Source organism: Gobio gobio, assembly GCF_949357685.1.
Source record: "Gobio gobio genome assembly, chromosome: 20".
NCBI classification, from domain to species: domain Eukaryota; kingdom Metazoa; phylum Chordata; class Actinopteri; order Cypriniformes; family Gobionidae; genus Gobio; species Gobio gobio.
Window position 1 is genome coordinate 4714012 of NC_137113.1, and position 27941 is coordinate 4741952.

At 41.7% G+C, this 27941-nt stretch overlaps 1 protein-coding gene across 1 annotated transcript; it reads left to right on the forward strand.

Annotated features, from left to right (window-relative positions):
* Positions 1–1113: 1113 nt before the first annotated feature.
* On the forward strand, positions 1114–27090 carry LOC307116880 (alpha-tectorin). The gene is made up of 25 exons (XM_079801370.1): positions 1114–1488; positions 1563–1715; positions 2602–2744; positions 2934–3212; positions 4893–4988; positions 12386–12539; positions 12714–12967; positions 13060–13206; positions 13294–13873; positions 13999–14582; positions 14682–15246; positions 15931–16535; positions 16651–17215; positions 17346–17551; positions 17828–18037; positions 18324–18512; positions 18602–18891; positions 19657–19928; positions 20404–20523; positions 20619–20803; positions 21681–21838; positions 22406–22651; positions 22759–22921; positions 26468–26570; positions 26691–27090. The coding sequence occupies exons 1-25, from the start codon at positions 1191–1193 to the stop codon at positions 26792–26794; spliced, it is 6669 nt and encodes a 2222-aa protein (XP_079657496.1). The 5' UTR covers positions 1114–1190; the 3' UTR covers positions 26795–27090.
* Positions 27091–27941: the final 851 nt, after the last annotated feature.

The following is a 27941-nucleotide window of genomic DNA, read 5'->3' on the forward strand; positions in this document are numbered from 1 at the left end:
TGTCCTTAGTTTTCGTCTTTATCAATGTGTTTGATAGAGCAAATAGCGTTCAGCTGCATTTCCTTTCCCTACGTCTCTCACTCACGCGTCTCTCTCGCATACACACGCGCCCCACACATACACACACACACCGCTGTCTCCATGAGAACAAGTGTTCGACGTTGAAAGCTAGTTCTCGAAAGGTTGGTATCTCGTGAACACCTTTACACAATCACACATTAAAATTCAGAATATAATTTTGTCAGTGTGTTAATGTCGACCCGAGAAGCGATTGCTACTTTAGAAAGTTAACTAGTCGCAAGTTTGAGGTAAAATGCACTTGGGTTGTCGATGTCAAAACACTTTATAAGCTGTGATTCAAATATTAAATAATGTTATGTCATTAGGCTATTGAATAGGGTAAATTTAGTATAGGGTGTGAAAATTGTACAGCTGTGGTATTTGTATAGGTTTAGCTCAATTTAGGTTTAGATGTATATTTGTATTTTAGCTCAGAAATGGGTTGAATACATGCGGTTCTGTGTAATTAAATAGCATTCTGTGGACAACTTATCTTATATAGAGAGGAATTAGATATAGTATGCTATTACTTTATCATACATTTACATGAGCAGACAGATAGCATTTACGTCATTGCTTTGAAATTTGAACATTTAAAAAAACAAAACATAAAAATTACCACTTGGTGAAATTGGCAGACGTTTCCTTAGGCATCATGTGCTGTGGTAGCGGATAAAAGTGTTCTTGTGTATAAATATGCAATTATAATGCACGTAGGTGATTCTAAATTTATATTTCAAAAGTTCACACTTACAAATAAGTCGGATAGATTAATTTGGTAAACGTATTTGGTGTGCTATCCTGGGAGAGGGCTCTGAGCTTGGTAATTGGCCCGAACGCAGAGTGAATGCTTATGTATGCTTTTTAAATGTCATTGTGTTGTGCACTACTGGGCCACCGTACTTCTTTTGTCTGCTAAATAAAATATGTTTTGAAAGCTCGAGACAAATTTTCTTCAGCTTCAACTTAAAACACAATTGAAACATTCAATTACATTCAATTATTAATTCAGCAAAATATATATTTGTAATATTTCCATGACAACAGCTCCCCCTGTTGACCCGTGCTACAACTACAATATCCTGGATGATCCATGGAGAGCCACCAACAATCAACATTCCTCTCAAATAATGTGTGACACTGCGGTCAGCTGGAACGGCTGGTACCGTCTCTTCATTCAGGGTCAGAGCGTTCAGATGCCAGACACATGTGTTGATGAGTATAGTTGTGGCACTCATGCCCCACTGTGGCTGAACGGAGGACATCCAACAGTTGAGGATGGAGTGGTCACTCGAGACGTCTGCGGTCACTGGAGCAATAACTGCTGTGCTTTCCAATCCAATCCCATTAAAGTCAAAGCCTGTCCAGGAGATTATTATATCTATGAGTTTGTGAGCCCAACTGCCTGCAGTTTGGTATACTGTGCAGGTAAATATATTTACATCTGCACTTTGTTTATGTAAGAGATTTTTTAATGTAATGTTTAACTCTTTTTTTTCCAGATTCAAGCAACATAAACACTACCACTACTGTCACGCCAGAGACAACCATAACCGAATCTACAACAACAGAAACTACAACAACAGAAACTACAACAGAATCTACAACAACAGAATCTACAACAACAGAAACTACAACTATGGACACTACGACTGGTAATATAATTTAAATAATAATATAATTAATATAATTAATAATATAATATAATAATATAATTTGAATAATATAAATAATATGCAATCACTTCCACTGCACTTTTACACTTTTTTTTCGGATAGCTTCTGTCCATAATTTATTGCACTACCTTAATCCACTGCCATATTCCTCATTTTAGCCTAACATATCATTGTATACCTCTATCTGTAAAATTCTGTTTATAGTAATAGCCATCTGTATATTATATTATATTCATAGTACATATCCACCTGTAAATTCTGTTTATAGGATTAACCATCTGTATATTATTCACTGCACATATTCACCTGTAAATTCTGTTTATAGTAATAACCATCTCTCTATTTATAGATATATTTATATATACTCAGTACATATCCATGTCCTGCACTTATGCAAACGTTGTATATCCTGCACTTGCTGCTATTGCACTTCTGGTTAGACCTAAACTGCATTTCGTTGCCTTGTACTTGTACTTGTGAAATGACAATAAAGTTGAATCTAATCTAATCTAATCTAATAATTTGTTAATATAATTTGGTAATATAATATTGTTTATTGTGTAATGATCAAATCACATCCATGTCATGTTTGTGATGCATGTAAATCATTTAAAAGAATTTGTAAACCCATATAGGCTATTATATTATGAGCTATATTAAGGTGATTCAGCCATAGGCACAACGTCAAAGGTAATCACAGCCATGCTGTTATACGTTCACAATGCTGTATAATATGTATTTAATTATGCAGAGAACAAAAATATTATGGGACACTAAGGTAAATTAAATTGAAATGAAGTCTATGATATTACTAATACATTTTCAATACTGGTTTTTTTTTGTTTTCTTTCTTTTTTTCTCACAGGCAATGGCTTCAATATTACAAGCCAATTTTATCCATTTGGAACTGGAGACTCAGTGAATGGACGCAGTGATGATGGGAGTTCATCTGTTATATACCTCCAGCAGCCATTTATATTTTTTGGACAAGCATACAACCAAATTTATGTAAGTCAATCTGATATGAGAGGATCTTAGATTATGAGTGTCTGATACGTGTGTCTATAAAAATTGTACTCCTGGAAAAAAAAGCTAATAGGAAAATGACCATTCACTGCAGTTTAATTTACTGTTACAAGCAATTTTGCATATTTTATAAGAATCCTGCACATGATAATCAGTCCTCTTCTTTTTCAGGTTAACAACAATGGACACTTGACTTTTGATGGGGCATGGGGCAGCTACAGTCCAAACCAGTTCCCAGCTTATGGAGGGAAAGACCTCATTGCTCCTTTCTGGACAGATATTGACAACCGCTGGAATGGTGTTATCTCATATCAACAGTACACCTCTGGTAATGTCCTTACACAGGCGACTCAAGACATAAACCAATACTTCCCTGACTTGAGTTTCTCTGCTTCATGGGTCTTTGTTGCAACATGGGATAGAGTTGCATACTTCTCCAATTCAGGAACAGTAAGTGGCCCAGTTTGGTACCATGGAGACTTTCATGTGCCTATTTAAAAGTAAAAATCGGTATACCATGTTTTCTTCGGTCTGTGTACTTTTTCGTTCATTCGATTTTCCTTATAGAAACAGGTATTAAAAAACAAAAAACGGCTTTTTAAACAAAACGAAAAACAAGAATTCAGCTTGATTTTTTGTTTTAGGTGGAAAATTATTAAACGGCTTGAATATTCGATTTCTAGATGTGGGCAGGATTTATACGCCCCTTTCTGCTGATTGGTCAGCCGAAGATCAAATTGTTCCGTCATCAGTTCTTCCTCAGTACCGCACAGCAGAATAATAGTCCTGCGCTGCTACGGATTCTTAACGCGTTTATTGCAGTTACATTTCATCTTTTATTCATAAAACAATCAGATTAACGAATGGCTCGACACAACCCGTCCCACGGCAGAGCCTAGACAGGGCTTTCTCCTGTGTAGATATAAATTCACATACACTTCGCATCAGCTGGGTATGGCAGGATATATGACGGCTGTCATAGCCTACCCTGGTTGCTCAGTAAAAATAAATAAATTAAGATTTAAATTAATTTATTTAGTTGAAAATTAAATAAACACTAATACAAATAAATATATTAAGATATACATTAATATCAATAGTTGTAAATTAAATATTTTAAACTTTAGACTTGGGTATATGGGGCCTGCAAGAAATGTCATTCTGACAGCTGTCATTCTGATAACTGAAAAATCGGAGAACAACAGTTCACACAGTTTCAATAGCCTAAATTGCGATGGGTTAATTAAACTGAATGAACTAAATAAGCAGTTAAACGCCAACAGTCAATCACAGACCAGTAGGCCTAAGTGTTCAGGAGATATGCAGCAGTTATAGCTTTTGGTTTTGAGTTTATTTCATTAATAGTGAGAATTAATTGATGTCAAACAAAACGGCACGTGTTATTTTCTCTAATAAGTAAACTTCAAAAGCACATCATGTGCGTTCTCTCCGCGCTGTCCTGTGTGTCCCGCAGCTTTCACGCAGATTGTGAGAGTTGGTCATCCAAACAAAACAGGCCAAATATGTAGCTAATAACAGTTATTCAGGCCAAAATTAATGTGGTGGGGGCAATGAACACAATGTTTTTTGTATGTGTGTCTGTGTGCACAAAAAAACGTATTGTAGCTATTCATTGCCTCCATCCTATGATTTTTATAATCGACCGTCGCTATTTGCCAGAAAATAAGTCACACCTGAGTGTCATATTGAGAGAGATGCGCGCGTCGCATTGTTGTTAAAACTGCATTTTATTATTAGCCTACATTCAGAATTAGTATAAAATACAGGTAAATAAAATCCAGATTTACCTGTACCTTTACCCGCAGGACTATTATTCTGCTGTGCGGTACTGAGGAAGAACTGATGACGGAAAAATTGGATCTTCGGCTGACCAATCAGCAGAAAGGGGCGTATAATTCCCGCCCAGGTCTTGAAATCGAATATTCAAGCGGTTTATTAATTTTCCACCTCTGAACGAAAAACTAAAAATCAAGCTGAATCCTTGTTTTTCGTTTTTTGAGCCATTTTTTGTTTTTTAATACCTGTTTCTATAAGAAAAATCTAATGAACAAAAAAGTACACAGGCCTTCTTGCTTCACTTGCTTCAAACTTTGTTTTTCTTTTTTTAAGGAAACATCTTTTCAAGTGGTTTTGATTTCAAATGGCCATCTCTCATTTGTTGTAATGAACTATGGTGCAATCGCTCCAACGCAACGATATGTACAGGTAAGTACAAAATGACATAGATATGATAAGTTGGTTAGACATTATTTTGATGGTCCCCTTTAGACATTCTGTGACTATAAGTAGTTCAAGTGTATGCACCTACATGTCAACTAACTCTCATTGGTATATTTATACAGTATAATTAGGCTGTTAGTAGGGTTAGGGTTAGTAGAATAAAGGGTTAGGGTTACATATAAAAGTTACATATAGTCAGTAGAATGTCTGTTGAGGGACCATCAAAATAAATTGTTAGCAGATATTAAGCAGACAGTCTCAGTATTGGGGAAGCTATTCTGAAAGTAGTTTATGTCTGTAGTTTGACAAGCTGCAAGCTACTCACAAATAAAAGTTGTTAAACTACAGTCAATCTACCCTTCTGAAAACATAGTTAGCTACACTACAAGTTAATGTCCAAAAGTAGCTACATTGAAACTACTTTTGTTTCTTTTCCTTGTTTTTACATTTATTTTCAACAGTTTTATTTAGTAAACTATCCAAAGATACAATGCTCAAATGTAGCCTATATCTCAAACTGACTGTCAAAATGCAAAATTGATACAAATTTCACATCAATGCAAGAACAAAATACATGCAAATTAAATTGGATACATAGGAGTAGACAATAACGCAGGTTAAACTTGTAAACTTCCATCCATTAGCCCCAAAAACGGATTCTAACGGCTTGGTCAAAAGGAATTCTGCGTGTAAGCCTTTTCAGCATTTCGGTGAAGTTCTCTTAATTTATTGATATCTCATTTCAAATCTGACTCCATGAATAATTTGATCTGACTCCAATTTTATGTGACTTCATAAAGTGTGTTACGTTTAGAGTACTGATTTCAGCTATCAGCTGAATAGGGGCAGTGTCAGCTGATTTTACGATTAGTTGCGATTTAATTTAGATCATTGATTTTTCTTAGTATCACTTATTTTCAAATATTCGTTCCACCATGGGATCCGGAGCCGTACAGAGGCTAGTGTCGCGATTCACTAGCTCTCACAACACAAATTAGTCAGTTCTGATATTACAGAGGATTGCAGAGTGAACTATTTTAACTTTAAGTGAGTCCCACATGTTTACTTATAACAAAAAGTGTAATTTGATTAATAGCCACGAAAAGCTGCAACTTATAATAACAGCGACAGTCAGAAATCGAATTTTCTCTCATGCTTGGCTCGATGCTCCCGCTATGGAGTCCTCAGTGTGATCTGTCCCAAAAGAGAGATTTGCGGTAGCTCCTACTTACTCCGCATGCGACACTACTAAAATAATGATTTCAGAAAGATACAGAATAAATCAAGATTAACATTTATTTTGGCCAGACAAGAAAATAATTAAGCAAGAATCCATGGTACACAACTGATCAGCGTAAAAACATAAACACAATCGCAAAGTAATATATGAAAATAATTTCAAAGAGTCATCATGTCTGGCACAATACATGCAGTGTGTGCGAGTGTCTCAAAGACACTCACACACACTGCATGGGGGTTCTGGCTACAGACTGTCCCCCCCCCCGGCAGCTCTGTTATCCTTCCTTAAATACTCCAACTAGAACAAAAGGGTTGTAAATATTTGCAACACAAACACCTGGTTTTGGGGGAGAGGATCAGATATCTTTAAAGAGACCACTCAAAAAAAAAAAAAACAGGAGAACAGAATTCTCATTAGTTTTCAACCTTTCTAATACTACTAGTGACTCCAGTGAAACTGAGACCATTTTACCATTCGCACCGAAACCTTTAAAAGGACACCAAACATGAAAGGGATAAAACAATAGATTTACAAGATACATCATCATTGGTATATCTGCATTTGGTGACTTGAAAACTGCTCAGTTATGTATATAACCCTTGTTCCCTGTGAAATATGTGTCCATTTCTCAGGGAACAAAGGTTATATACATAACCCGAGCAGTTCCCTTTCGAGGGAACTCACACTGCGTCGGAACGACGAATTTGGGGAACGAGTACCCACTAGGCCACACCGAGGGTAGCGCCTGCCCTAGTGTGAAGCCGGAGACCGGGCACAACTAGACCCTGAGCACCCTAGCGCCAGGCTTCGCAGGGAGGTGGAAGCTGTAGAACCATATGAAGGTGTGTGGGGTAGCCCACCCAGCCGCCTCACAGATATCCTGCAAAGGGACCCCCGAAAGGAGGGCCACCGAAGAGGCAATGCCTCTGGTGGAGTGAGCCCTCACGGCCATAGGTGAAGGCAAATCGCGCACCCGATAGGCCGTGGCTATTGCCTGGACAATCCAGTTACTGATTGTCTGCGTAGATGCAGGCAGCCCTTTCTTGGGTGAACCAAAACACACTAATAACTGTTCCACCTTCCTCCACTGAGCAGAATTCTCCAGATATATTCTTAAAGCTCTGACCGGCAGAGCAGGTGAAGTCTCCCTTCTTCCGCTGTCGCGTGAGGCGGAGGATGGGATGCCTGAAGAACCAAAGGCCTGACCACACTGGATGGTACCTTGGGGACGTAGCCCGCCCTAGGATTTAAGATGGCCTTAACTCCGCCAGGGGCAAACTCCAGGCAAGTTGGTGTTACCGCCAAGGCCTGAAGGTCCCCCACTCTCCTCAGAGAAGTGATAGCTAAGAGAAAAGCTACCTTAAGGGTCAGGTTCTTTGGCTCGGCCGACTCCAGCGGCTCAAAGGGGGCCTCAGCCAACCCTTCAAGAACGACTGCCAGATCCCAGATTGGAACTCTGTAACGAGCCGCAGGCCTTATCCTCCGAGCCCCACGGAGGAACCGTACAACCAACTGGTGCCTACCCAAAGGTCCATCACCCAAAGGAGTGTGGAAAGCCCCAATGGCAGCCAGGTACACCTTGAGTGTGGACGGGTTAAGCCCTGCAGAGAAGCGATTTTGGAGGAACTCCAGCACTGAAGCCACTGGGCAGTTATCTGGGTCCACCTCACGCTCCCTGCACCAAGTGGAAAACATATTCCACTTGAGGCTGTACAGTCTCCTTGTAGACGGAGCCCTGGAACTGAGCAAGGTCTCAATCACATCTGCCGACAGGCCAGCCTCTAGGTACCTGACCCCCTCAGGGGCCAGACCCAAAGGTTCCATATCTCCGCCGGGGGTGAAATATTGTGCCCCCCGCCTGCGACAGGATATCCCTCCTCAGAGGGATCTGCCATGGAAGACCCGCCAGCAGAACTATGATGTCTGAGAACCAAACTCGAGTCGGCCAACGAGGTGCCACCAGAAGCAGGCTGACACCTTGTCGACGAACCCTCTCCAGGACTCCCGGGAGCAGAGCAATCGGGGGAAATTCGTACAGACGCTGCCTCGGCCACATCTGAACCATGGCATCCAACCCCAGCGGGGCTGGAATGCGTGAGAGAAAACCACAGTGGACAGTGGGACGTCTCGCGAGACGCAAACAGATCCACGTCCACTGGGCCGAACCTCTCGCACATGGCCTCCACCACCTCTGGGTGGAGTCGCCACTCCCCGGGCCTCAGCCCCTGCCTCGACAGGATGTCTTCTCCCTGATTTTGGACCCCCGGGACAAACATTGCCCTGATGGACAACAGTTTCCCTTGGGACCACAGGAGGATCTGATGCGCCAGTCTGCATAGAGGGCGCGACCTCAGACCCCCTTGCTGATTGCGGTACGATACGACAGCTGTGTTGTCTGTTCGTACCAGGACATTGTGACCGCGGAGGTCAGGGAAAAAGCTCCTGAGAGCCTTGTAGACCGCTATCATCTCCAGGCAGTTCATGTGCCTGGAGGAATGACGGCCCTCCCACAGGCCCCTCGCAAAGCGGCCGTCCATGACCGCGCCCCAACCAGTGAGGGAGGCGTCTGTTGAAACGGATTTCCGGCAACAGGACGCTCACAAAACTGGCACCTGGGACAGAAACCAAGGTTTCTTCCATATGACTAGGGACCGAAGGCATCTGCGCGTTACCCTGATCATACGGAATGGATTCCCTCTGGGGGAAAACCCCTTGGTTTTCAGCCACCACTGTAGGGGTCGCATGTGCAGCAGGCCAAAATTTATTACGTTGGACGCTGCTGCCATGTGCCCCAGCAACTTCTGAAAGTGCTTTACAGTGATGCTGTGGCCTAGCCTTACCTGAGACCATCGCCAGCATGGTCTCGACTCGCGCGGGAGACATTTGTGCCCGCATCGAAGCCGAGTCCCATGCAATCCCCAGGAACGTAGTTCTCTGGGATGGCGTCAACACACTCTTCTTCGTGTTGATTCTCAGCCCCAAGCACTTTATGTGGGCCAGCACTCGATATTGGTAAGCCTCGCCCCCGAAAGTGAACCTCAAGAACTTCCTGTGACATGGAAGGATGGATATATGGAAGTATGCGTCCTTCAGATCTATCGTGACGAACCAGTCCTCGGACTGGATCTGACCCACAATGATGGGAATGGGGAGCACTTTGAACCTAAACCTCCTCAGAGACCAATTCAAATACCTCACATCTAGAATAGGACATCGATTTTCGGTGTGCGGACGCATGAGCTGCCCAGCCGCAGGTCTTTCCAGAGGCAGCTGGAGCAGCATGCGTTCGCGGGAAATCGATGTGGCCCGAAGCGTCAGTGACGGCGGGATTACCACATCGATTTCCCCAGAGCGCCGCGGAGGAAGCAACCTCGGTTGCTCCTGCGCAGGGGGGACCGCTCTTAGAAGCCCAGCCGAAGCTAGGACTTCTTCCCAGCAGCCTTCCTAGCCTGAAGGACGTTCCGTAGATCGCCCTTGGGCGCAGAAGACTGCTGGTGAGAACGCCGCCTCTGTTGCCAAGCTCCCGGAGGAGGGGCTCTAGAGGCGACGCTCTCTTTCTGCACCTGTCGGTGCGAGGAGCTGGCGGATGGCTGGGGCAGCCTTCCCAGGCTTTGAGCGGCGAGGGAGATACTGGCGGAAGGCTGCTGACTGCTTTCTTGCCTCCTGAAATCTGTTGACGACGGTGTTAACAGCGTCGCCAAACAGACCAGAAGGCGAGATCGAGGAGTCTAGGAGGAAGGTTTTATCTTTCTCCTTCATTCCCGATAAATTAAGCCACAAATGTCTTTCCTTAGTCACCAGGGAAGCCATGGAGCGGCCGATGGCACGGGCCGTCTCCTTGGTGATGCGGAGAGACAAGTCAGCAGCCTTCCGAAGCTCCAGTATATCCTCCGGAGAAAGACCCTCGCCCTCATCGAGCTCTTTAAGGAGGTCGGCCTGGTAGGCCTGCAATATAGATAACGAATGCAGGGTACTACCAGCCCACCCAGCCGCCACATAAGCTCTGCCCACCACGGATGATGTGTCCCTACAGGGCTTGGTAGGCAGTGCCGGGGCTTTAAGGGATGACGCCAATTCGGGCGAAAGATAGCTCGCCAGAGCATCCTCCACCGGCGGCATCATCCCATGCCCAGCCGCATCATCCAATACCCAGCCTCGCGTGCCCCCAGCACGTTGGCATAATCCAACACTGGGGGATTGGAAACATGCGCTGAATAAGGCTGCTTCCATGATTTGCACAACTCATTGTGCAAATCAGGGAAGAAAGGTAAGCCCCGGGCGAGGTGTTTGAACCCGGCGTGTAAGAAAACGATCGTCCAGCCTGCTGGGTGGCTGGACTTCCTGCATTTCTTGTGGTCAATCGATGTTTAACTTGGCCACTGCACAGGTCAACACCTCTACCAGCTCCTCTTGGGCGGGTGGATGAAGTGGCGACAAATCTGGTGCTTCACCACCCACCTCGATGTCCACCTCATCTGGTTCCTCGGAACCAGAGAGAATGAACATCGGATTCTCCACCCCCGGGGAAGAAGCCGCATCGCGGGCTTCCACACGGGGAGGGAGAATCTCGGAACTGTCAGAAGAGGAGTGTGAAAGTGCCTCGGCAGTCCCAAACCTATCTGACAGATCCCTTTGTGAGCCCCATGATCTGCGACGCCGAGCCGCCTCAGCGACTGCGGGTCCAGAACCACGGGGCTCACGAGGCTGGCCGGCCTCATCGAACACGGCCAGCCGAGAGCGAAGCAGCCTGAGTGTCAGCTTCTCACAATGCTCACAGGCGGCTCCCTCGAGAGCCGCCTTAGCATGCTGAACACCCAGGCACTCCACACAAAGCGAGTGTGTGTCCGAGCCCGACATGAAACGAGGGCACAGATGCACACACTGCTTAAACCTTTTCTGAGTCGCCATTTCACACACTTTCTTGACAGTGAACAATAAATAGACAGACAGTTTGACAGAGAGCTCTATGCTGAAGAACGATAACTGCCGTTACTATGCGCTGGCTCCCCTTATGTATCTTCCAGGTATGCCGTCATAGCTACGTCATGACGCAACATCAATCAGGATTGGAATAGTTTCATTCAGACTTCACATACGCTGTTGCTTAGGGAGCATCCCCAAATTAGTCATTCGGACGCAGTGCGAGTTTCCTCGAAAGGGAACAGGGCAAAGAGGGGGCAACATGGGGAGGGGGTGAAATGTTTGATCAGGGTAAGGTCACACAGTTTCTGTGAGATCTTCTCTCAAGATTAGTGACTTTTATTGTTCTATTGTTGGGGTTTGGATCTCAGCTTTTGCCTTAGCAGCAAAACCGATCCTTACAAACTCACAGCACATGCAGTGATGCAGCACAATCATGCACTGCTTGTGTGTAATACAGTGTGCTTCGTTCTGAAACCTGTGCAACTTATTTAATTAGATCACAGCCTTTACAATGTGATAAGCACACTAAGCTATATCACAATTTGGTTTTCTGTTCAATTGACAGTTGCTTTGCCAAACACCACATTAGTGAACTTTCATGTTCATTATATAACTTTTGGACATTTGGTAAATTTGGTAAATTTAAAAAGGCTTTAAAAAGGCCTGTATGGGCTTGAAGTCTTCAACCCAGACAGCGTTTTAATCTTCTGTATAAATCAAGTGTAACTGTTACAAGTCGATTCGTGTGAAGCATCAACCCACTCAAGTACTTCCTTTACATAATCGTTAGATGATCTCTTCTCGGGGAACTGTATGCGTGATTAAACCATAGATGTTGGTAACGCACGATTCTGTGATCTAATAAGAAGATGCTGTGCTGCTTCAATGCATTGCAGGCTCGTCAAAACAGAATGTAGCTTTTAGCGCTACACCGTTACTTGCTGGAAAAAGTAGTTAGCTACTGGAAAAGCTACACTGTTTTAAAAGCAACTGAGTTCCTGTCAAGCTGCTGAAAAATATTGTAAGCTACTCCACTACACAGATAGTCTATGAATACTCTATTAATACTCTAATGAGAGTTAGTTGACATTTAGGTACAACATTACTTAGTCAACAGAATGTCTAAAGGGGGCCATCAAAATAAAGTGTTACCAATAAGTATTCTGTGCATTATTTATGCCTAACAAATCAGACATCTGGATGTCTTCCTTATCATTAGGCTGGTTATGACACCATCGACTCAAGTCACCATTTCTCTATTACTGGATCACTCCAGAATGACATCACAAGCCTACCATACAGCAGCAATGTTAATGTGCCAGGCAGATGGGCCTTCAGAACAGATCATGGAACGCGGGGTTGCCAATTTAATGGTACTGGTACTTTAATGGTATTTTTTCCTGACTGCTTCCTATTTGCTATTTACAGGAAGACTATGAATGACTCATTCAAATGTGATTATACCATGCTAGTCAGCCATAGGTCAAGCCTTCCAATAATTACACAAATTATTTGTGGTGTTTATATCCATAAACTCTTTGTTATAGGTTTTCCAGTGCAGCTGGGAGACTCCTTCTGGAATGATGACACCTGTCAGCAGAGATGCACCTGTACCAGTAGAGGCATCCAGTGCAGCTTTGAGCCCTGTACTTATTCTCAAGCTTGTCGTCCAGCAGCTTTCCAATACTCTTGTCAGAACATTCAGAGGCAAACATGCACCATCTCTGGTGATCCTCACTACTACACCTTTGACAATCAGATATTTCACTTTCAAGGAACCTGCACGTATGTTCTGTCTGAGGTTAGTAATGATAGTAATGTTGCTGACTTTCTATTTATTGTAGAAGAGATTGTATGGGCCTTTACTGATTCTGAATTTGTATCATTGTTTAGGCTTGTGGAAATGGTTTACCATACTATCGCATTGAGGGCAAAAATGAGCATCGGGGGAGTACACATGTGTCATGGACTCGGATGGTCAGAGTATTTGTTTATAATGAAGAAATTGAATTGGTCAGAGATCACAATTATGAGGCAAAGGTAATTATTACTGTATTGCTGTAATGTTGATTTCATTCAGCCATCCATCCATATTCTTATTTCTTTTTTCTTGTCAACATTGTCAAGGTTAATGGGACCTTTATAGCAACACCATTCACCCTCCACAATGGCTCCATCCAAGTCTATCAGTCAGGTTTTTCCTTGGCCATCAGCACAGATTTTGGTCTCCTAGTGACCTATGATGCATATAGCTATGTCACCATCTCTGTACCTTATGACTACCAGAATGCCACATGTGGTCTGTGTGGGAACTATAACCTACATCCTGAAGATGACTTCCGTTCAGTCTCCGGGGAGATCTTGAGCTCGGATGTTGATTTTGCCAACTCTTGGAAGGTGGAGGGGGACACAGATCCTGAATGCCATGATGTCAGATGCACAGGTCTCGATTGTGCAGTTTGTACCAGCAGTGAAATGAGCCTTTACAGTGACACAAACCACTGTGGAATCCTAGGAGATGTTTTGGGGCCTTTTGCATCTTGCCACTCTGTGTTTTCACCACAGACCTACATAGAAAACTGTGTCTATGATCTTTGCTTAGGAGGAGGTTACCAGCCTATTCTGTGCCAGGCTCTCAGTGTGTATTCTGCTCAATGCCAACAACAGGGTGTACAACTTGGACAGTGGAGACAACCAGGATTTTGTGGTAAGTGCCTTGTTATGTCTTTATTACAAGTAAGTTTGGCATTAAACTTAATACAACTTAAATATTTGTGCAAGGTAAAATATCCATAGTTTGATGCATAATCTTATTTTACCATCCATTTTCAGAAATCATATGCCCTGAGAACAGCCATTTTGAATCCCACGGAACAAGCTGCCCTGCAACTTGCAGCAACCCATCTGCCCCAATAAACTGCCCCTTGCCCAATCAGGAGAGCTGTGTTTGTAATGATGGGTACGTCCTCAGTGCTGGGATATGTGTGCCTGAAGTGAACTGTGGCTGCACATTTGAGGGCTTCTATTACTCTGAGGGACAATCAGTAGTTTTGGGTGAGGATTGTGGGAGACAATGTGTTTGCAGTAGCAGGTCAATGGTCTGTTATCAGCACCAGTGTGGTCCAGCAGAGGTGTGTGGACTCCATAATGGTGTGAGGGGCTGCAGACCCATTAGTTATGCTACCTGTTCAGTTGAAGGCCTGGGTTTCTACCACACCTTTGATGGACAAACTTTCAGATACCCAGGAGCTTGTGGACTTACCCTTGCAAGAGTAATGGGGCAATCCCAACTGCCATACTTTGTTTTGACAGTGGAGAAAGTACCCAGAGGCCCTCAAGACTTTTCCAGGTTCCTAAATTTTGAGGCTGGAGGAACTCATGTTTCCATTGAATTGGGAGAAGGTAGCAATGTACAGGTTAGCTAAAAAATCTTAGCTTTTCATTTATTTGTAGCAGTTTAACTATATAATTTCAAACTCATATGCTAGATAAATTAACTTTTATATTCTCCTTAGGTGGATGGACAGACGGTTGGCCTACCCATCAGTGTTGGTTCCAGTCAGATCCGCATCTATCACAGTAGTGTGAGGGGTTTTGTTTTAGAGACGAACTTTGGAGTGACCGTTAGAGCTGACTGGCCCCACTTTGTCCGAATCACGGCTCCAACCACATACAATGGTACACTTGGAGGTCTGTGTGGGAACTTGAATGGAGACATTAATGATGAATTATACAGCCCAGATGGTGTCCTGCTGGATGACTCCCAGCAATTTGCAAATAGCTGGCGTGATGGATCCCTGTCAGCCCACTGTGAGGACCCAGTTGACATTTGGGAACCAGGACTTTATCAGAACAGGAGCGAGTTCAGAGAGCTCTGCAGCATCATGGCAGTTAATGATGGACCATTTGCTGAGTGCAGCAGAACACTAGACCCTTGGCAGCGGATTGAAAACTGCATTCAGATGCTAGAGCAGACAGAGGGTGCAAGGGAGGCTCTATGTGAAGCCCTGCGAGGGTATACACTGCACTGCCAACAGAATGGCATTATAGTTGGAGAGTGGAGGAGTATCACCCACTGTGGTTAGTATCTTATAACTGATCTAACTGTTTACTTATTCATTTTGCACTACCACACCGTAACTGGATTATGCTCATTTGCACTGCCGACTGTTTTTACAGTACCTACTGTTTACATTTGTATTTTGCACTGTACTTCTAACTGTAATATGCAACCACTTTCCACTGCACTTTTACACTTTTTTCGGATAGCTTCTGTCCATAATTTATTGCACTACTTTAATCGACGGCCATATTCATCATTTTAGTCTAACATATCATTGTATACCTCTATCTGTAAAATTCTGTTTATAGTAATAGCCATCTGTATATTATATTATATTCATAATACATATCCACCTGTAAATTCTGTTTATAGTATTAACCATCTGTATATTATTCACCTGTAAATCCTGTTTATAGTAATAACCATCTCTCTATTTATAGATATATTTATATATACTCAGTACATATCCATGTCCTGCACTTATGCAAACGTTGTATATCCTGCACTTGCTGCTATTGCACTTCTGGTTAGACCTAAACTGCATTTCGTTGCCTTGTACTTGTACTTGTGTAATGACAATAAAGTTGAATCTAATCTAATCTAATCTAATAAGGTGATAAGATTTTAGAATTAAAACCATAAATCTTCAAAATTCTGATCATTCATTGTCTTTTCCATCCCATTTTGTATTATTATCCCAGATCCCAACTGTCCAGCAAATACCCATTTTGAGCTGTGTGGCACATCCTGTCCTGCATCCTGCCCTAGTCTCTCATTTCCCTTCCAGTGTGCTCTGCCATGCCAGGGGGGATGCCAGTGCAATGATGGACTAGTGCTGGATGGAGATCACTGTGTTCCTCCCACTGGCTGCGGCTGCCACTATCATGGCCGTTATCGGCAGCCTGGAGAGCAGTTCTGGCATGGTGAAGAGTGCCAGTTCCTGTGTGTCTGTGATGGAATCACTGGAAATGTACGTTGCACATCATCATCTTGCAGTGAACAGGAAATCTGCCGTTTGGTAGATGGGGAGTATGGCTGCCATCCTCATCCACATGGTAACTGTTATGCTTCTGGAGATCCCCACTATATCTCCTTTGATAGAACCTACTTTGACTTTCAAGGCACATGCCGATATGTGCTGGCCACAGTATGTAATGATACTCGTGGACTTCCACACTTCATGGTGGAAGCAAGAAATGAAGCATGGAATGCATGGCCTGTGTCAATAACTGTTGAAGTATTTGTCAATGTCTCTGGACACCTTGTGCACATGTCACAGGGCATGAACAGTTACTCTGCTGTTAAGGTAAGCAAGTCCCAATCACTGTAATTTACTATTGAGTATATGTGATATGAAACATTTTGTTGTAATTATTGATATGATTGTTTTGTATAAACAAGCGCTATTTTTCTTCAATTAGGTTGATGACGAGACCAGAAACCTCCCTGTCTATCTTGACTCTGGTCGGGTATCTGTCTACTCCACAGGACAGTTTGTCTATGTCTCGACTGACTTTGGTTTCAGTGTCAGTTATGGTGGCTCCTGGGAAGTAAACATTGTTGTGCCAGCAGACTACAGTGGAGTTACGTGTGGCATCTGTGGCAACTTTAACGGCCATACGGAGGATGACTTCCTCACTCCTTCAGGTGCTCTGGCAACTTCAGCAGATCAGTTTGGTGCAGAATGGATGGTTGAGGAGGACTTGTCATGCAATAATGGCCATGGGGATGGTTCTGGCAATTGCCAAGATGAGAGCACAACACTGATCTCACAAGCCTTCTGTGAGATCATCAGAGACATTCAGGGTCCCTTTAGCTTCTGCCATGGTTCTGTAGATCCACAGGCCTATTTTGATAACTGTGTGTTTGATGTGTGCATTTCTGGGAACCATAATGATGTCTTGTGTCGCTCTATTCAATCCTATGTGAGTGCTTGTCAATCTGTCAATGCCATGGTCTACCCCTGGAGAGAACGTGCATCCTGTGGTAAGTGACTCAAGATGTGGCTGAGATATATAAAATGACCATGTACAGATTATTTCTATATTTAATTTTCCTTTTATCTCAAAGATTTTATATTGCATTGTATAAATACATTTTGTTGTTGCATTTCCAGTAATGGACTGCTCATCAAACATCCCAAACAGTCATTATGAGGTGTGTGGCACAGACTGTGGTCACACGTGCGCCAGCAGCATCGATGCTAGTTGTGAACACACATGCTCAGAAGGTTGTTTCTGTGATGAGGGATTTGTGAGGAGTGGAGGACTCTGTGTACCAGTCGAACAATGTGGCTGCTTGTATGATGGATTCTACTACCATGTGAGGATTAAAACATTATTTTTCTATGCTAAGCCTTATTATATAAGTGGATAAGGGGAAGCATAGACTTAGCATATTATGGCAACATACATAATCTCAAACACTTACCAAAAAAACTGTAGTGGTGCCATGGTACAAAGATGCTATCATCATAATACATGCATTTACATGGTACTCCTAAAAAAACATGGAGATACCATGTTTTTTGTATGTAAAAATACTCAATGATGTTATTTTATGGAAATGTAAAGTTTGTTTTCATTGCTGATTTTGTAGATTGGTGAACAGTTCTGGGATTCAACATGTTCCCAACGCTGTCAGTGTTTTGCGCCGAATGATCTGCGCTGCACTGAATCTTCCTGCCCAGCGGCCATGGAGTGTGCGGTCAGAAATGGACATCGTGACTGCTACAGTCCAATGTCCACGTGCACAGTCTGGGGCGACCCCCACTACATCACCTTTGATGGGGCTGTGGCACACTTTCAGGTATGAACGTTTTTTTTTTTTTTTTTTTTGCAACAACATAACTGTTGTTTTGTGTCCCAGAAGTAGAGGATAAAATACTTAACTGTCAATTATATTCAAAGGAGGGTTATTGGTGTTAGAATAAATCAAGGTTGGATTTCAAATGTTGTTGTTTTTTTTTTCTTCATTAATATATGAATATTCTTCGATTTGTGAATGTTTCAATATATTTCTGGGTGAGAAGTTGCAGCTGTGATGTAGGTGAAAGTAATAATGAAGACTATGTGTACTGTGTCAATCCCACCAGGGAACGTGTTCATATGAGATTGCCCAGACCTGCGGTAATGTTACAGACGGTGATCTGGAGTTCCGTGTGGTGGCCACCAACAGGCACCGGGGGAACATGGTGGTGTCATTTGTGTCTGCAGTCGATGTTTGGTTGTCTCAGCATGGACAGCAGACACACATCACTTTTGGGCAGAACAGGAAAGTTAAAGTAAGTTACACTTTAAATAATTTGAATATAAATAATCTTCTATTACTTTCTCTCTTTTCTTACATAGAAATGTTCTAATTCCCTTCCAGGTTGATGGGAATGCTATTGAAACACCAGCTTATCAAATCAATGATCTTGTAGAGGTACATGAGGAGCAGGGATTTTTAATTCTAAATGCATTCAATGAATTCATTGTCCATTTTGATGGGCATAGCAGCCTACTAGTCAGAGTGAGCGAGAGATTCTATGGATCTCTATGTGGAATGTGTGGAAATTTTAATGGTAATCCTGCGGACGACAAAGCGCTGCCCAGTGGAGAACTCGCATCTGATGACATTTCCTTTGGCCAGAGCTGGAAATCAGACACGAGCATTCCTGGGTAAGAACCACAAGAAGCAAAGGCAAGGCCATGGGTTTGATTCACAGGAAATAAGTGAACGGATAATATATGTCTGGCAAATGCAAATGGAGGGAAAGGGAATGAATTGTTTGCTGCTAACATAATGAAACACTGCATACATTTAACATATTTTCATAAATCTATTAATTGGTTTATTATTGACTATATCATGCCCTGGCTGAGCCTAGATGCATTTCTGTATATGGTTTGCATATTCTCCTTGGTTCATGGTGGGTTTCCTCTGTGTGCTCTTGTTTTACCCAAAATCCAAAGACATGCAGGTTAGGTGAAATTGATGCCCTAAATTGCCTAAAGAGTATGTTCGAGTGTCACAGCCACTAATGTTGCACACAGTGCTGCAAGGGTTACATTAGTTAAGGACTTTTAAAGGGTATGTATAAGGTGTAAAAGCCGCGCTGAATAACCCTATGGATATCTTCGCTCTGGCAGCCTCGAATGGGAGCAACCAAAATAGAGAGAGAGATTGGCTTCCAAATGTTGATTTCATGCTAATGTTCAATGTTCCCACTTTTTTTCGTTTTAGTATTGTTTTTAGTCAACATTCAGTGTCCAATGTAAAATCTCTACTGAAAATATTTGCTTCAAAACAAGTAGAGAAACACTGCTTTAGTTTAAAATACACATGCATATCAAATTGTTTGTTGTTTACCTGTAACCTCTTTCTTTATCCAAATGATGAAATAGTATAAGCATATAACTATAAAGTTTCCTTGTATTCTTCAGCTGCGGTGTCAGGGACCAGACCGGTAATGCTGATGAGTGTCCATCGAGGCAGAGGTATTCTGATCTCTGTAGTATTATCACCAACACCACTGGCCCCTTCCAGAACTGCCATCTTCATGTTGACCCTGCACCTTACTACTACTCTTGTGTGTATGATCTGTGTCTCTACACACGTGCAAATGGCATGCTATGTTCAGCTGTTGAGGCCTATGAGACAGCTTGTGCCATCTTAGAGATACAGATCCCAGAATGGCGCTCAGGTCTGCGGTGTGGTAAGTCAAAATCATATTTCAGCACAGAATATTTTGTAGTTTTGTCACCAGTGTTACTAAAATGTGGGTAGCTAAACTAACCCGGAAGCTAACCTTTAGAGAAAGAGGCAATTAGGCAAATATATCTATATTGGACTTGGGTATAATGGATAAAATTGTATCATTGCTAAAAATTTCACATGCAAGGAACTCAGAGGGTATTTATATGGAAATCTTAAAGGTGTAGTTACAACCCCTCCAGCAATTAAATTTTTTATGGTCCGGTGGAAGGAAAGTGTATGTGAAAAACCCTGACGAACACTATCTGCGGATCTCAATGGGAAAATGATTAAAAATGAAATGACCCATTTAATTCACTAGAGAAAAATATTTTATTATCTTGAGGAATACATAGCAATAGTCATTCAGGGGCCCAGAATGTTAAGCTCTGGCTCTGTGTTTGTTGTATTTCATCTATCTGTGCTTTTCCTCTTAGATGCAAGAGATCGCTGTTCTGAGCTCAGCTGCTCTGAGGATGAATGGTGTGGGAAGAAAAATGGTGCTTATGGCTGTTTATGTAACGAAGACCATCCCAGACCACAACCTGACTCTTTTGGTTGGTATCAATCAACAACAATCAATATGTTCGGTCATTAATATCCTTCTTTTTTAATAATTCTGACTATCTTTTCACTGTTTTTTCCCCCTCAGATTTCTCAGAAACCTGTGAAAGCAGCTCTGGCTCCATGTCTGTGTCTCGCTGTCAGCTCTTTGAGGCTGGTTTTCCAGCTCACAACTTACACCTCAATGATCCCAGCTGCAAAGGAATGGTCCGGAATGGCAGAGTGGAATTCCATTTTGATAATGATGAACACATCTGTGGTACAAATCTTGTGGTAGGTTTAACTATGTATAATCTATCTAAATATTTGTAATGCCTGATAGAACCAACACCGTTTGATCTGACCACTTGGGGAATATCTATGAGACTTTGAGAAGTCCATAGAGAGGTCTGTAAGGGTGCTGAATTTGTAACAACAAAATAAAGGGCCCAAACATACATCTCTATAGACTTCTCAGAGTCTGAAAGAGATTCAGAGGGCAAGGGAGCACAACACCATTCCAAAAAAGAAACTAGAGCCTGTGCCAACATTCTCCACAATAATTATGTAGTCCACCATTATTTTACTTGACTGATACTACCTTTTTTATACTATGGCTAATGTTGTTTTACAAAAAAAGTTGCTTCACAAAAAAAAACCTTATTGGCAGAGCTTAACTCCAGCCACCATTGTCTAATTGAGCCAGACACAATGAAACACATCTGAAAACAAGAACAGTGTTGTGGAGAGTAAGGCACCTGGCGTTAGCTTTTGACACAAATGACCCAAGTTTAAATCAGCATCCTCGTGCTGATCGGACAGGCTCACATATTGACTGCTACATGTGCATCCTTACTGATCAGAAGGGTCAAAATGGTAGTGTTAGGGGTAGGTGTAAGGGTGGGTTTTAGGGACAGGGGCAAGAAATCTCCCAATAAGGTAGCTTCTATTTATGATTTTCACAGACTTTATTATATTATTACTACTATACATTAAGGTGCAAATATTATCTGTCACTATTTGCATTAAGTATAAGTAACATCTAACTACTGTTTTTACTTAGTGCAAAGAAAATACTGCTCTAGTGCAAATAGCTGCTGTTTTTTTTTTTTTTTTAATACCTTGAATTCAATTTAGGCTAAATTACTAAAAAAAAATTTGTTGTCCACAGGCTAACAGCACCCACTTCATCTATGATAACTTTATTCTGGGGACACCGAGGTCAGAAGGTCTCATCAGCAGAGAGAAAATCCTCAAGATTTCTTTCAGTTGTGCTTATCCTCAAACACAAACACTTTCCATGAATGTGGAGATCAACCCACTGGAGAGGTGCGAGTCAAATACAAATTCTGACTTCATCCTTACTTATTTATTAAATGAGTAATTCACCAATTCACCAAAACACAGAATTTAATTCACCCTCGTGTTGTTCAAACCCTAATGTTTTTATTTGTTCTAAGGAACACAGAGTTTTACTAATCTTTCAATGCAGCAAATCCTCATGGGGACTTACAAAATTGGTACTAAAATGGTCCATATGAAACCTGCTGTATATTCCACATCTTCTGAAATTATGCAATAGCTTTGTGTAAGGAGCTTGAGAAGATTCTTGATTCATGAATTAATCATTCAGATCAGTTTTGTGAACCGGGTTCTTTGGAAAGATCCAACTCAATATAGCACATCAGACATCATTACTTCTCTACTGAGCTCTGATGAACACGCTAAAGAGAGCATAATGTGGATTGTCAGTAAATGGCATCCTCAATGGATAATTTTGGGTGAACTAATCCTTTCAGTGGAAAAATAAATGCATAACCAAGAATATATAGGGTTTACTCCTAAAGCAGAATTTTACCCATAGTTTTAACACATATCTATCCATTATTTCATCAGCATTGTGCAAAAGATCCTTCCTGCTGGTGAAGGCAGATATCAGGTCCGGATGATTCCATATGTGGATGATGAGTTTACCCGGCCCTTCACTGGTAGAGTGGATGCAGAGCTCGACCAGGAGATGCATGTGGAAGTTCGTGTTGAGGGGGTCGACAGCCGCCAGTTTGCCCTGGTGATGGACACGTGTTGGGCTACACCTGTGAATGATCCTGATTACAGCCTCCGCTGGAATCTCATCCTTTCAGAGTAAAGCTGTGCTTTTTTGGATTGCCTGAGATACTTTATCTATCAGTGTTTCAAGACTAAAGCCCAGATTTTCATTGCTGCACAATTGTCATTATTTATATTCTCAGGTGTCCCAATCCAGATGACGACACAGTGGAGCTGCTGCAGAACGGCGTCTCGACATCCAGCCGTTTCTCCTTCAGGATGTTTATCTTCACTGCAAACTCCACTAAGCTTTACCTGCACTGTGCTGTTCACCTTTGCCTTCTGTCAAGCAATCGCTGCCCAACGGTCAGTTTACAAAACCTCTCATAATTCATAAATTGGTGAAGTTACATATTCAAGATGCTTTAGTACTGTAGTTGGGAAAAAGTTCTATGTATGCATTAAATATTAGTCTAATTTATCAATTATATTAGCCAGTGTCCCTTTCTGTGTGTTTTTCTGTCTGTGTGTATATAGACTATATCTAGTGTATATAGGCCCTATCTATAGTAAAATATGATGGGTAAATGTAAAGGTTTATGAATCTGCAGTGTATGAACCCTTGTTGATCAAACACTAATATAAGTAAGGTTAGTATGTTTTAAGATTTAGGGCCAGATTTAGCAAACACGACTAATTAGTGTGACACATTGAAGAACACAGATGCAGCCAGATCATTTTCATAACGATCAACACAATCTATAAAGAGCAAATCTGTGTAGGGCCGCAAACAAGCAGAGCCGCTGATAATCAGGTTTGTGTGCTCTACTAACAACACTGGTGAAAAATGGGTTAAGAAGACAACCCATGCTTTTTTGGAGCAGTAAATAATGACAAAAATACCAGTAAAGTGACTGGCGCAAACCTCAGAATACTTACGGTTCATAGGGCTGCCATAGACTCCCATCGGGGAGGAATAATAAAAAAAAACGGACAATTAAGATTTTGTATATAAATGAAATGCATGTTATATTTAATAGGAACAAAAAATAGTAATGCTTACCTGAATAATAAAGGAATTGAAATGACACATTATTACACAACATTTGTAAAGTTGCCCCACTCAGGACTTAAGCCCACGACCTCTGGGTCAGATGACTGAAAATTAAGATTTTGTATATAAATGCACAGCATGTTATATTTACAGTTTTTTACAATCGCTATGACAATTTTTTCAATACTTTTAACAAATTTCCTAAACTCTTAATGCACCAACACACCTACATCACACAATTGCCAAAACGATTAATTTCATGATCAAAATCACACATTGTGAACTTAACCAGCAGCCATATCACCCTGTAGCCCAAGACTGGTTTCCCACTGAAGCTAAGCAGGGCTGAGCTTGGTCAGTACCTGGATGGGAGACCAACTGGGAAAACTAGGTTGCTGCTGGTAGAGGTGTTAGTGAGGCCAGCAGGGGGTGCTCACTCTGTGGTCTGTGTGGGTCCTAACACCCCAGTATAGTGATGGGGACACTATACTGTAACAAGCACCGTCCTTCGGATGAGACGTTAAACCGAGGTCCTGACTCTCTGTGGTCATTAAAAATCCCAGGATGCCCATCGATAAAGAGTAGGGGTGTAACCCCGGCATCCTGGCCAAATTTGCCCATTGGCCCCTGTCCATCATGGCCTCCTAATCATCCCCATATATATACGATTGGCATCATTCCTCAGTCTTCTCTCCACCAATCAGCTGGTGTGTGGTGGGCGTACTGGCGCAAAATGGCTGCTGTTGCATCATCCAGGTGGTGCTGCACATTGGTGGTGGTTGAGGAGATTCCCCCCTTCTATGTAAAGCGCTTTGAGTACCTTGAAAAGCGCTATATAAATGTAATAAATTATTATTATTATTATAAACTCCAAAACAAATTTTCAAAATACAATAATTCACTAACACAACACTCTATGTCTACCAAAACCCTAATACATGTTCTCTTCCAACAGGAACATTTAGTCAATCATAGCATATAAAAACACTAACACTAGATAGAATTATAGAAACTGCATTGTTTTTTTTTGTGTCAGGTCTGCCCTTATACAATAGACAGTATATTTTATTGATCATAGATTGGGTGTCTTTTGAAGACTCTCCACAGTTTTGTTTTGTTGGGTTTAGTAAATGCATGCATTTTGTTTCTTTTTCTGCAGAAATTCAATACAAAAAATGAATGACCCATCTCAGAGTAGCTTTATAGAATTCCCTTCAGTTTTATTTCATTATCAGCAATCACCATGTTGACAATAACAAGTTTTCTTCATTTAGGAGCTTTCCTCTGCCCCCTGAAGAAGGTATATGTTGAATCCTTATAGACAAAATACAGTTAGGGACCAGAGGCATACAGTCACTGTAATACATGGTAAAATTATTTGCACTTTGCAGTAGGAGAAGCCCTTATACAATATCCCACCTGTTGGTTTCTTGAAAAATCTGGATAATGGATGCCACTGTGTTTCGGCTGAGATTTGGCTGTATTCGTTCACCAGCCCCTCTGTATGATAGCCTGTGGTTTATGACATGGTCTATGATAGTAGCTCTTATTTCATCAGTTACCCTAATTCTGGCCCTTCTTTGAGCGCCACCATGCATTCTAACTCCAATCTCTACCTTGCCCTTGTCTAGGCATTCCTCTCCCTTGCCCTTGTCCCACTCCTCTCCCTTGTCCTGGTACTCATCTTCCCCTCCCTCATGCAGGCCTTTTTCTGACTTTCTTTGTGTTGCTCTATATTGTTCCTTTTTCACACAAGAGCAGCTCAAATAGGCCCTCTTTTACTGTATACCATATGGCCATGTGTTTGAAAGAACATCGACACCTGAACAATTCCTAGATATGAATCAGCTATGATTTATATATTTGCATAACTTCAATCGGCTGTTTCTCAGTACCAATGGAATAAAATACAGGGGATATATTTGTGTTTCAATTCTCAATATAAACAGCTGTTTACCTTAACTCTAGCCTATAAGGTTAGGGTTTAGAACAAGGTGTTATCTGTTCTGACATACAGTGTTAAAGCATCTGTAAATTTGGCAGTACAAATCCATTGTTTTGGCCTTGGTTGAGCTTGTGTGTAAAAGAAGTTCAAGCATTTTAAATTTGTGTTAACTATATGCATTTTGTGTAAAAGCAACAATAATGTGTTAATTGTATAGCCTTCACAGACAGACGTTGTGCTAACTGTGTTAAGAGTTTAGGAAATGTTTTAAAAGTATTGAAAAAATTGTCATAGAGATTGTAAAAAACTGTAATAACTTCAGATGAGATCATTCTCATGTCTGGAACAGAAGCAGCTTTTTCACCACTTCATGCAATCTGAGGAGAGCTTTCTGTGTGAGCGTGAGCAGACAAAAGCCTTATTTAGCATTTTAACCAGATTGGTATGCTAGATTAATGTAGCTTATAGTGAACCTGATAGCTGAAGAGCCACATTAGAACGAATGGCATTTGTTTAGCATTCTAAGCAATTTGCGTGCTAAGCTAACTAGCATAAGATTCAGATCTCATGACCTGTAGATGGCACTGTTCCCAAATTTGGCATGGACCCTCAGATCATGGATCCGATGAAGCGTACCAATTTCTGTGCGGTTCAGTCCAAAGATCATCTGAGCCAAATTTTTAAGGATTAGTAGCAAAAAAAATTATAATGTACTTTTCAAAATGGCCACTACTGTTATAGGCGGAGTCTTAATGTAAGATGTTTACTGCGATCAGCATGATGAGAGGAATCAGGTGTACCCTTAATGTTCAAGGCTGTCCTCTGCTGGAGACTTTGTGCACTCCTTTATCTTGTTGTTCAGTGATATTTAACAGGGATTCACACAGCTGGATTTTGCTCTTTTCTCTATCAGGACTGTGACTCTGGACACCAGCGGAGAGAGGGCAGGTCTCTGGACTTCCATGACAGTGCTTCCATATCCATGGGTCCTCTGGTGTGGTCTGAAAGGAACACAGGTGAACATTTTAGTTTTTACTTTTCACATTAGTTTTAATAATTTGTAATAAAGCTTTATGATGATTTCTACTGTGGATACATTACATTTGACTGCATTGCATTATGTTCCCTGTTCACAGATGAGTGGGTCCCAGACCAAGTGAAGGTATCTGAGGCTTCTTGTCTGTGTGCTTCTCTGATGCTGTTACTTGTTCCTCTGATGAGTGTCATGACACACTTTTAGTTTAGCACCACAACATTTTACATGCTTATTGTCTAGAGTCATTTTAATTGGCCACAGTGGTTTTGGGTTTCTAAATGTTTCTTCATTTCATAACTGTTATTGTATGTAGCATATACATGAATTCAAAGTTTTTTTCTTCTTCTTTTTAAAGCAGAGGGTCTGTTCTTTCCTTTAATATATTGTATGTTCAGACATTCATACAACAACATATTCTGGGTGTGAGTTTATTTGACATTCAACTGCATTACAACTTCTTTGTCAAGAATAACACAATAAAGTTGCATTAGCATATTCCCATTGTGGTCCTTGATTTTAGAGTCATTAGGGCCCGAGCACCGATGGTGTGAGGACCCTATTGGAATTGCTCCATTTATTATTATTATTATTATTAGGGCCCAAGCCCTGAAATGGCGCAGAGCTCTATTGTTCCCCTAATGATTATTATTAGGGCCCAAGCCCTGAAAGGGCGCAGAGCCCTATTGTTCCCATAAAGATTTTTATTTATTTATTTTTTTATACCTCTCTGGCACTTTTGGGGCCCTTACCATGCTCAAAAACTCTTGAAACTTTGTACATGCATCGGAATGCACAGCCATCAGGGCCAGGCCAAAGTTGGTACCTGGGCATGGCAGGGGGGCCCGACAGTACCCCCTTAGGTGGGGTCTGAAAACTTGGTCCATATCAAACACACTTGCACGTACATGTATAAAACTCGGTACACATAGAGCTCATTGGGCCAAACAACTATGGGGGTAGATGTGTTGCGTTATTCCAAACAAATAGATTATTATCCACAAATAAATGTAAAGAGATTCACAAAAATTAAATAAATTCACAAATAAATAGAATGAGATCCACAAATATATGCAGGAGTTTCACAAAAATGAATTGGATTCACAAATAAATACAATGACATTTGTGAATAAAAAAAATATCCACACATATGTTTTTATGTCACAAACACAACTCTGCCTTGCATTCATTTGTCAATCGCGTCCTGTGCATTTGTCAATCGCTTCCTGTGCATTTGTGAATTGCTTCCTCTGCATTGGTGGATCTCTTCTTGCACATTTGTAAATCGCAGCACAGCGCGTGGATTTTGAAACATTTCTAGCTTCTACACTCACACAAATCCACAAATAAGTAG